The 12,279-nt window shown below is 42.1% G+C and overlaps 1 protein-coding gene across 1 annotated transcript; it reads right to left on the bottom strand.

The window, feature by feature from the left end:
* Positions 1 to 5,323: 5,323 nt before the first annotated feature.
* LOC119455451 (charged multivesicular body protein 7) lies at positions 5,324 to 7,041 on the bottom strand. The gene has a single exon (XM_037716854.2). It carries the CDS (start codon positions 6,857 to 6,859, stop codon positions 5,582 to 5,584), a length of 1,278 nt encoding a protein of 425 aa, XP_037572782.1. The 5' UTR covers positions 6,860 to 7,041; the 3' UTR covers positions 5,324 to 5,581.
* Between the last annotated feature and the right edge of the window lie 5,238 nt (positions 7,042 to 12,279).

Raw genomic sequence — 12,279 nt, forward strand, 5'->3', positions numbered from 1 at the left:
TTAGGCGGAAACTCTAACACAAACCCCTTTTCCAGTTGCCGTTTGAGGTCTGAGCGACACGCCCCTGCTCGATTCCTTGCAGCACCATCCATCCGCGGCAGCGTCGGCACCCACCGTGCGGGGGAAAGAAAACAAAAAACAAAAAAAAAAAAAAGAGAGAGAGAGGAGAGAGAACCAGAAAACTCGCCTGCGTTCGCCACCAGTGTTTCCAGGCAAACATTACGGTTACATAAACTGCAGTTTCCGGGAAGCGTGAGAAGCCGTCGGGGATCTTTGAATGCTATGGCGTTCCACTCTTAAAGGCGAAGCTTAAGCGTCCTCCAAGCTTTTTCCTTACCTGCCCACTAATCCAAATGTCAGACCAAGTAACCATTTACTCTCTGTGATCTACATAATATATTTAGTGCTGTCAATTAAAGATGAGAATAAATCACCGTGCTCTGTTTTCATAACAATGTTACAACGTGATTCTGGTGTATTTTAGCACAAGAACTTAGGTCTCTAACATGTCATACAGTTTATTCAAGAAGTTATGCATGACTAACCCAGTGACAACAATATGACTTCCTATATCTTATAGACATCCACTCCCAGGACATGGATATCCTAAGGATGTGTTGAATACGTACTGCAGACACCCCTTACATGATCGTTTGGCCACACTTTCCGTGCCCTGTGCTCAAATATATACATATACATGGTTTGATGCATGGTTTCAGAACGGCGCAACAAGGAAGACGACAGACGAAAGAACACACGAACACAAGCGGTGCTTGTGTTCGTGTGTTCTTTCGTCTGTCGTCTTCCTTGTTGCGCCGTTCTGAAACCATGCATCCGTACCAACTCGCCCAATTGTCAGTGCTACTCTACATGGTTTGAAAGCTAGGTTACAGATATAACATAGGCACACAAGAGGAACAAGAAGAACAACTCGAACACTCATTCCTACCTGATCACTTTTCTGTCATTCAAATTGATATACAGGGTGATCATTTTTAAGTCTTATGGAATTATTAAGCATCGTCTGCAACAGATAGCATAATTCTTGTCCTTGAGCTGGATTATTCGAAGAGGCAAACAGTACTAGTACAAGAAATCAAAATTTACATGTGCAACTAATTAACAAAAATTACTAATTAACTTTTTAATTAATTACTTTAGGGCACATATGGCAATTTGTGAATTGTAGCCAGTGAGTTTGCAAGGCGCATCCAATTGGAATGAATTTCCAGAATGACCGCAGTTTGGAGATATGTGCCATCAAACTTGTCATAAAAAGGCATGATTGTTCCACTTACTTTTTTTACCAAAATGCTGTTATATACATTGAAGCACAAAAGTAACTATAACGCCCATGTATTTCGTCCCACACTTTGAGAAATAATATCCTGAAACTGGTGTCATCATGGAAATCCATTTCAAGTTGATACGTCTTGCAAGCTCCCCGGTTACAATTCATAAATTGCATTGTGGGCCGTAAACTAATTAATTAAGAAGTTAACTAGTAGAATTTTCTCATGATAGTAATGTCTGCCTCTTCGAATAATCCAGCTCTAGGACAAGAATTATGCTATCTGTCACAGGCGATTTCTAAAAATTCCGTAGAGCTTGGAAATAATCACGCCATATATATACAGTCCAACGCGGATATATCGAACCTGAAGGGAATAACAAAAAACTTCGATGTATTGATAATTCAATGTACAAAATAAATATTTTATACAAAAATTTTCAAGGGGATTTTACTGCTGTTCGTCATACATAATAATTCCTTATATGTGGGTTCGATATATCCAGGTTCGACTGTATATCATAAATGTTTCATGTGCACCAGCAGCAAGCTGCAGCAAATTGGCCTATAGTATTAGCATTGCATGTTGGCCGACATAGTGCCAGCGAGCACACCTCCTCTGTTGTGCCTAAACAAACAATATATCGCAATACATGTACACGTAACGTCGCCTCACAAATATCTCTGAAGCCGGAGCTCTCAAATGTTGAACAGCTTCTTTAATTTTCTTAATTTAGGCTATCCCATTCTTGGGCAACTGCCTGCCACTGGATGCATTGGCTTATGTAGCAGCGTATTTTGACCAACAAAGTGGTGCCAGTAAGCCCAAATCTGTTCTGCGCAATCAAGCAATGAATCACTACCTAAAGCCTGTAAGCACGATGTTCGTTTATAAGTATGTCTAAAGCATACACATCTGTTATTGGAATAGCGCATATTATTCAATGGCTCCATTGAATTCCATACATTTGTTATACAGTTTGGCCTACCCTGTTTTTGGGCCACTGGGTATAGCCCAGTTCTTGGCCGATTCCGCTTCATGAAGCTTCCCTTTAGATATTCGCTTAACATGCACGTTGTATCTGTGTAAATTTTTACCATTTTGTTTGAGTTGGTGATATCCAAGCCTTGACATGAGCAATCGGAGGAAGAGGCTTCAGGTGTGGTTGAAGACTAGGCACAGCAAGCATGGCACCTAGTTGCATTGCCTGAGGTGATCCTGTGCTGTGGTTGTGAGACACCTGTCCCTTTGGGTGTGGAGCCCTAGGATTTTACTGCCGTTAGACTGTGGTGCGCAGTCTTCTTTTCTTCGTTTGTGACTATAATCAGCCTTGGTTGGTGGTTCACCAACCGCTAGGATTTTTCTGTGGGGCATCTAAGTCCTACCCAATCAAAAAAAAAAACAAAAAAACAATTGGCTCCAATTAGCTTTTCCAATCGGAATCAACTGGGACCAATAGGAACCAATTGGAAAATGTTTACTTACAACCAGTTACGATTGGATCAGAGGAGAAACCATTATAGTTGCCAATTGAAATGAACTGGACACAATTGGAACTGATTGGAAAATCTCTTGTTCCAACTGGTTACGATTGAGTCAAAGTGAAACCAATTGAGTCCAATTGAACTTGCCAGTTTGAACCAGCTAGGCCCACCTTACATTCCCAACTGAGTCTAATTGGACTACCAATAGGAATAAACTTGCTAAAACGTAACCAACTGGGAAGTCATACTTTCAGTTTATGAACCCATTCAAGGAAACTGGAATGAGTTATAGCTATATATGCATGCAGTACTATGGCTATAGCAAACCTGTTTCTGACAGCTGAAATCCTATTTAGGTTTGCTTTGTGGGGTATATATATATGTATCGGTATTGCCCACTGGTGAAATTGGCCATTCCAACCAATTGGTTTCAAACCAATTGGTACCCATTGGTTACAATTGGTCACTCTAACAAAAACCAATTGGTCATGTTCCAATTGGTTCAATTGGTCCAGTTATGTACTAATTTACGATTGGAAAATTTCCAATTGATACCAATTGGAAATTTCCCAATTGGAGTTAATTGCTTTTTTTGACTGGGTATACTAAATGCAGCCTTGTGGACTTTGTCCAAGGTCTCCAGCTGATCTCGATTGTTATATCATCTGCACACAAGATGTGTTTAACATTAGATATGTCCTGCAAAGTATGGTGTATATTGCCCACGTCTAGCAATGCAAATCACCTTATAGCCACCTCGCTTGACATACTTGAAAATAGCCCGAACTGCTTCAATGTCAAGAAAAATTGTGAATGTATAAGTGCAAAATCTAATTTATAAATTATATTTCCCCCATTCATGCCTCATTTCATGTTCATAGCAAAGGACAGCTGGGTAATATGCGATGCTGGCTTGTACAGATTCACTCACTACTGGGTCAAGACCAGTTGCATGCTCAACCACACATGTGTGCAAGACAGTGCATGTTTGTCTCCACAAGTGACGACATTTAATCAGCACGTTCATTTTTCTGAAACGGGCTTGCTCATGTGCTCTACACAATTGAACGGATCTGCACTTCTGAAATGTAAAAACGACCTTGCACATTTTGATGCAGTTTGCTTCAGCTGTCAGTGCTACTGCTAACGTCAAGAGAGTTTGCTTGTTAGGATGCATTTACATACGAGGGCAGACCCAGAAAGAGCCGGACTGGCTTCATGGAGCTCCTGCCAAGTGTATTGCTGTGTTCTGCTAGGTGGATGTAGGTGAACACTTCAGAAGGCCACTTCACAAGTACCCCAGCCGACATCACCATAAAATGCCCTGTGGGTTTGTGGCGACTCTTGTTCCAGCTCTTGTCGTGCTACTATTGCAAAATCATGACATCTGTTTGCAACATACAGCGGTTCCTCTTTGGTAAAAAGATCACAGAAGCACCTGAAATGGTTCAAACTACATTTATGGAGGAGGCACTGAGCAGTACACGAGTTTTTGAGTGGATTAGGTTGTTCCGAGATGGGAAATGATTGTTAAAGACAATTCTCATTTTGGCCGACCTTCAAGTAGTCATGGCTACAGCATTGTCAAAAAAGGTTTACGAAAAAACAAGATCCGCTGCCACACAATTGACTAGATTTCAGAAGCTGCTGGCATGACTTGGAGCTCTTGCGAGTGAATTTTGAGTGTGGAATCAGGCATGAGACTTGTTGCCACGATGTTTGTTTTCCACCTGCTCGCAATAGACAAAAAGGGAAGAGAAAAAAGAAACAAAAATACCTTAGTTTGATTTCGTGCCAGGATTTGAAAAATCATGTCAAAAGTGGCCCAGACCTTTTTTTTCAAAGATTATCACGGGTGATGTAACATGGTGCTATAGGTATGACTCCGGAACCAAGCAAGTTTTGAGCCAGTTGAAGACGTTCACCAAGACAGAAAGAAAGTGACAAGTGCGCTCCCGTGGAAAAATGATGTTTTTTTTTTTTTTTTCTTTGGCGTTTGTCGAATTGTGCAGCGGAAATTTGCTCCTCCTGGACAGACTGCCAATAACCAATTTTACTTAGAATCACTAAAGCGTTTATGTGAATGTGCGAGGGAAACGCGCAAAATTGTGGAAGGCAGCTGACTGGTTTTTGCATCGCAACATTGCAGCAGCTCCAACTGCTGATGTGGTTAATAAATAGACTCTCGGGGATGGGCCAGTGTTCCCCACGTACCCTATTTCTCGGACCGAGCTCAGTGTGATTTTGTTCTTTATTTTTAAAGAAGCAGATTCAATAAAGGCAGGTGATTTATCACTGTGCATTAGGTGAAGACCACTTTGCAAGCGGCACGCAACAGCATAATGAGCTCCAAAGTTGCTTCGAACAATGGGAGAAAAGGTTGGAATAGCGTACTAACTTCAATAGAGATTCTTTTGAAGGGAACTAAGTGCTTTTTGTCCGCCATGAAATTATTCTTTTTTTTTTTTGTATAGAGTCGTCTTCTTTGTGCCCCCCCCCCCCCCCCCCCTTGTATAGGCTGCTTTATACAGGTTCGTACAACACACATTATCAAGGTAAAACATAATTTATTTTAATGCCGCAACATTTTCTACATGTAAGGACAATACCAAAATGCTGTTAGTGCTGGAATACCCTCAAGACTTGCAACAAACAGCGCAGCTGCCACACGCTGTGCACAGGTTGTTGTTGCATTGTTAACTAAAACAGCATATAACTTCTAAAGTTTGTGCGTTACACTGCACAATGCTCACAAACACAAGCATAAAAATGCAGCAAGAAAGGCACAGTTGGCGAAAGGCACTTTTACTGGGCATTCCAAGCAGCTGACTGGGCATCACGTCGAACTGCCTCCCCTGGTTTGTTTGGCGAGCGAGGCATCTCGGTGGGAACTGCGGGAAACTTCAGTTCCTCTTCCACGTTCGAAGCCCCACTGACATTCTGGCCTTCCTTGTCAGCAGTGTCCTCCATCAATATTTGGTCTAGCTCCGCTTCCAGATCATCAACCTCGCCGTCTGCAGCGGCCACTGGCATGCCCATGAGCCTGTGAAGCTCTTGTTGGTCTTCAAGGGTCGTGTTAATTTCGGCAACGACGTCGTCGACGCTGTCCGCTTCCAGGCCACCATGCGCCACCTTGAGCGCTTGGGCCGCCGTCTTGTAGCCGTCGTAGATTAGCTGGATGTCCTTGTTCTCGTGGATGTTCATTTCGAGGGAGTGGATGTTGTCCAGCATGGCGAACTGCTTGTCCAGCACCTGCTGCGCCCTTCGCCGCTTCTTCAGTATGTGGAGGGCCTTGTTCTGCAAACCCTGCTTCTTGGCCTCGAGTGCCTCGCGCGTGCAACGGTCGATGTCGCCCTGCAGCAAGTCCACCTTTTGATTCAAGTCCTGCTTGGCCTTCTCGAGCTTGAGCACCGCCTTCTCCTGCTCGCTCAGCTGGTTGTTATGGCGAAGGAACTGCACGACTTTCTTGCCATCCTTTTGAAACAGTCGCACGTATCGTGACTTCTCCAGTCCGTTTAGCACGTAAACGAAGGATCGCTGGTCTTTACAAATGCCCTCGCACACCTTCCAAACTTCGGAGTAGGGAATGACATCTTCCACAAACCTTTCGTCCTCGCAACGTTTCATGACTTCTTGCTGAAGCTGTCTTAAGACGTCAACGTTGACGAGCATCTCATCGATCTCGGTGTCGGCCTCGCCGCTGCCCGAACCCCAGGTCCACATCCATGTCAACGGCCGCTTGACCAGAGTGTCGAAGCCCCATTTGACCCATCCTTCGCTTGTGAAGTAGTCCTTGCTGTTTATAAGATCGCCCGATTTCTTCATGTGCGACAGCACTGTCTTCAGGCATGCGGGCTGGCTCCGCTTGCGTTCGAAAGCGACAGCAACGTCGCTGGCTGAAAACACTGGCGTCCTCGTCTCGCGGCTCCACTGGAGGATGAGCGAAACCCAGAAGTCCATTTTGTCTTGCCATCCTTCCGGATTTGCTTCCTTGGGGCGGAACTCGGCGAAAAGCGCTCGCATCCGTACATCATCCTTCCAGCATACCGGTAGGACAAAGGCGTTGCTGTCACTGCTTTCCATGGCGGTTAGCGGATGGTCTGAGACCGTGATCACGGAGAGATCACCACATCAACAGTCATCTCACGAGGAATTCAGGACGGACGAACACGCGTTGCGAAGAAACTCGGTTTCTACGCGCTCAGTCGATTTTGCAACATGCAACCAACGACAAAACGCGCTCGTTGACGCGACGACAGCGACAAACGACGACGGTGGTGGTGCTCTTGCATATAGGCGTTTTTGCAAATCGCCGCGAGATGCCGCCACCGGACAATCCTCGCTCCCAATCGTCTTTTGGCTCGGAACCAAGTGCGCAGCCCGCTGCTTTTGAACCAATATTCCGCGTTTAAACGCTCACGGAAAACACTTAGCGCAAAAATTTACTAACAAATTTAAAAAGCGCCATTTCTCCTATTTCTATCGTATATGTGCACATTTGTATCATACATCCGTCCTTCTGTATCCTAGATCCTACTTCTCTTTCAGATCTGGTGGCGATCCTGCTTTCGCTCAAAGGCAAGCCTCGGTTTTGGCATTTGCTTCTGCAACCTTCAAAGCTTTTAAGTTTCACAATGTGACAATTAAATAGCAGTGAGTCATATTTGCCTCATCTCCGTTTTCACTTCACGTACTGTATACGTTTTTTATGTGCCTAACTGTGACACAACATATCGATTTGCTTCAGACAAAAACTCATAAACGACTTTTCACATTATACCTATAATGGTTGGTGAGATCTACTAAAACCAGATCTCTCTAGCTCTCTCTCTCTCTCTTGTTTGTATCAGGTTAATTATTTTTTTAAATTGTTTTGTTGTTGCAACATACATGCATATGTACATTTTTTTTTCTGGAATATGATAGTTAATTCACGCTCGATTATCCTGCGCAATTATCTCTTGCTAACACAACCAACACACTGCCAACTCTTAGTGCTGTTGCAATGCTTTGTTGCTGCACGTAGAATTGTTTGTGCAGTTGATTCATTTTAGTTGCTTCATTGTTATTTGTTTGCATTGAAAACATATGGGCTGAAGGGGGGGGAGTGTTGCTTTAATTGATAAAACACATACCTTCTACCCCCATTTTTTTTTTTATCACAGACTTTACATCCTTGCATTATGCATTCTTAGAAAGCCAAGTCTGCTATGAGTGTACTGCATTGGTGATGAGTACTGCATCGATGATCAAAGTATTTTGACACACCTTACTCTAAGCATTGGTTTCAGCATATCCTTGAGGTGTCCCCGATATGTAGCAGTGAAAGTATAAACAAGACTACACATTAACTTATTTATTTGCAATACTTTCAGGCATACAGCTTATAGAGGGGAGGGAGGAAATGAAGGTTTTAACAAGCATTTAATGAGTGCTTGTTAACATGTACGTACTGTGCTTTGTTTTTCACTGCAGGTAAAAAACATGCTTGCAGGTCATCTGCCACATTATTTTGCCATTCCTAATATCCTTGAGCCATACGAACAAAATATACAGGTCTAACATAAGCAGAATTTTTTGGTATTGGTTCATATGTAAATAAATTAAACCAATAATTTTAATTTATCAATACTTGGCACAGCCTATGCCATATTTAGTAAAACCATCAGCATGGCTTAATCATAAGGGTTGCGGTTTGGGTGAGTTGGTATTTCCATTACTATTAGAAGAAATAGCTGTAGAGACAGGAGGGTGTGCCCCCCACATCACCTGTTTCTTCTAGATTGCCTTGTTTTTATTTGTTTTGTTTTTTTCACAGTATCATTTTGAGTTGCGCTAATCCCAAAAGATAACTTGATCATATTTTCAGCACCTTGCAGTCTGGGCTACTTAATTTGTTAAGCACGAAATGCTCCTTCGGCCACATTGTGCATGAGGCTTCAGCTGGGGAATACACAATCCATCTGTGGCAATAAGAATTCGAACAGAGTTCAATACAGTCCGAAGTAAACTCACTGGAATCGAATGTGTGTTATATGTTTGTTAAACAGCACAAAAAATTGTTGCTTGCCATTGCCACCAAACTACCAAGTGTGGCTTTGAACTGTTGAGCTAGCACTCAGTTTCATTTTTTTTATTGCATCAATCTGTAGTAGGACATGACAGCACATAACAGTGAACAAGCGCTGAGATTGTGTATGCATACAAGTTTAAAGGACTACGGAGGCAATACATTTGAGTGGTAACTTTTATATTGTGTTAAGTGAAGATCCAAACCCTTTGAACCACAGAATTAATTAGCACCATCATACTTAGCTTTATTGCTACACAGTGTATATGAAAATTCAGCTCTGAGCCATGACTTCACCGTAATGTTAATGACGCCATGCCTGGCATTTTCAGACAACATCATATAAATTTAAAATATCTAATAATTAACTATTTCAAAACCTTTACAGTTGCTAAGTTTGATACTTTGGGTACCAGAAGTTTGTAGTAGAGTTTTGACGGCTTTGAAAATGTGGGTCAGAACAGTGTTTAACATTATGGCAAGCATGCACAAGCATTCCCAGTCAAAAAAGCAATTGACTCAGCTTTTCCAATAGGAATCAACTGGGACCAATAGGAACCAATTGTAAAATCCTGACTTCCAACCGGTTACGCTTGGGTCAGAGGAGAAACCAATTAGAGTTGCCAATTGCAATGAACTGGACCCAATTGGAACCGATTGGAAAATCCATAGTTCCAACTGGTTATGATTGAGTCAAACTGAAACCAATTGAGTCTGATCGGACTTGCCAATTGGAATCAGCGGGCCCATTGGGAAATCCTTACCGCCAATTGGTTACAATTGAGTCAGGGATGCAACCAATTGAGTCCAATTGGACTTGCCAGTTTGAACCAGCTAGGGCCCACCTTACATTCCCAACTGAGTCTAATTGGACTACCAATAGGAATAAATTAGCTAGAACATAACCAACTGGGAAATCATACTTTCAGTTTATGAACCCAATTAAGGAAACTGGAGTGAGTTTATAGCTATATATGCATGCAGCACTAAGGCTATAGCAAACCTGTTTCTGACAGCTGGAATCTTATTTAGGTTTGCTTTATGGGGTATATACGTGTATTGGTATTGCCCATTGGTGCAATTGGTCATTCCAACTAATTGGGTTTATACCAATTGGCACCCATTGGGTACAATATTGGTCACACCAAAAAAAAAAAAAAAAAAAACAATTGGTCACGTTCCAGTTGGTTCAATTGGTCCAGTATGTACTAATTTACGATTGGAAATTTTCCAATTGGCACCAATTGGAAATTTCCCAATTGGAGTCAATTGCTTTTTTTGACAGGGTTGGCACCCATTTAGGTTGCAGCTCCTAAATCTCTTATCTATGCTACTCAAACATGATGCTTTTTCGAAGAAAAAAGAACTTGATTTAGGCGAGTGCAAACATTCAGCATGCCTCATGCTAATCATACTTTGCTACAGACTGCAGAGATCAAATAATGTAAGCATGTAATAGGGGTCTTTGTGAAAGGCAAGAGAAAACTGAGAACAAGTTTATGCCAACAACCTTTTTTGAGTGTTCTTTAGAGGATATCCCATAGAAAGCCTCATTGCAATGTAGTAGTAATAGTAGTAGTAGTAGTAGTATAGTAGTAGTAGTAGTAGTAGTAGTAGTAGTAGTAGTAGTAGTAGTAGTAGTAGTAGTAGCAGTAGTTTGTTGTGAAAAGAAGGACCAAAGGAGGTAGGAATAAAGGGCTGCGGTCATAGTCACTGTCACACTTCTTAGTGGATACCTGAACTGTCCCGCGGCCATGAGAAAGATGCAGGTGAAGAGTAAAGATAGGGGAAAGAAAGGTTATAATATAAAGACGTAGAGAAAACAGAAAAAAAGAAGTCAACACGGGAAATGTATGAAACAGATGTATGGCTTCTGCATGCAGACAGAGACAACAATTATCTTACCATGGCACATAAACCTCTTGCCGTTAGCAATTTAAAATAAAATCATTGAATTACGTGTTGTAATAAGGTACGCTTGGCAGAACCATTCAACCACATTTTGGTATCCACACACCAGATAAAAAGCAGGTCAGGGAACAAGCACATTCACCATTGTGGTGAAATGTAAGCAAGGTGGCTGGACCTTTTACATGCTAGGCAAAAGAGGGATGCTCGGAATTATGCAGGAAAAAGGTGAGGACCAGCTGTCCAAAAAAAACGCGGGCCTGACCTAGACCAGTATAATGAAAGGATTCCTCTCGCTCTGCTCAAGCCTCTCTTTCTTATCATCCACCGTTTAGGGCCAGGCGACCTCGGTGGTAACGTGGATGGAGCACTGCTCAGACACCTGACAAAGTGCCAAACAAATGGCATCAAGATAGAATCGTTGCACTATAACTCTTTCTTAGACTGCCATGCTAAAGAGGCAGAAAGAGACTGCCAGTCTTAAATTTCGCAGCATGAGAGCTCCGAATTAATGCATCAAAATTGTAGCGTGGTGCTTGTTGTTTCAACTGTGAATGATGCAACAAGCGCGAAACAAGTGTGAAACAGGCAACCACTGGATGTTGTGTAAGGAAGCGAGCCATGTATACATATGGCTCTTTCAGCTAAATTGCTGGCTTGTTCGCACTAACATTTTTGCACCAAGTGTTATTTTATGGGTGTATTTGGTTTATTACTGTATATTTAGATGCAGTACTTATTGAAGCAGCAGTGGGCAAAAAGATGACATACAGAACATAATTAGGAATGCATCAGCTCCTGTGGAATCTGTTTTGTGTCCTTTTGTCCTTTGTCATTCACACAGTGCTGCTTCAACATGTGAATCTGCTAGCCCATCAACTTGTACTGATGAAGCACTTGCCTGTTTCATCTAGAATACACCAAAACTACATGTTGTTTGTGGTGCTGCGCAGGTGCTGTGGTTTGGAGAAAGGTACGGTAGCGCCATCTGTCACTTTTACAATGAAACGTAGCACACACCTTGCTTTGCCTTAACAGTGACAGATAGTGACACCACTATCTTTCTGAGGAAATCTACGTCTCTTGCCTAGCATCGATGCAGACGATGTGCACTTCTAGTTCATACTGGATGAAAAAGTTTAAGTTCTGCAATTCAACATGGAATTAAACAAAAAACACTGAAGAATGCTAGCTCTATGAGAAATTTGAATGTGGAAAAGCCACATACATATGGCTCCTTTTATTTATGTGACGCACTCACCATATCAATTAGATTTAATATGACAACATTTAAATCAGGAAATGACTCAAAGAGCTAGCTAAACCTCCATCATGATGCATGTGGTGAACTGCGAGACGTTCTTGGGGCAGCATCACTCCTGCATTGCATGCAACAAAGGTGCTTTTGATATTTTTACGTTACACTAGGTCTTAACCAAATCCTGAAGAATTTACACAGTTTGCATGCATATCCTTTATATGCATGCAAACTAGTGCATGTAGCTAGTTTATTTTCTAACTTCAT

This window comes from Dermacentor silvarum, chromosome 6 (assembly GCF_013339745.2).
Source record: "Dermacentor silvarum isolate Dsil-2018 chromosome 6, BIME_Dsil_1.4, whole genome shotgun sequence".
NCBI classification, from domain to species: Eukaryota; Metazoa; Arthropoda; class Arachnida; order Ixodida; family Ixodidae; genus Dermacentor; species Dermacentor silvarum.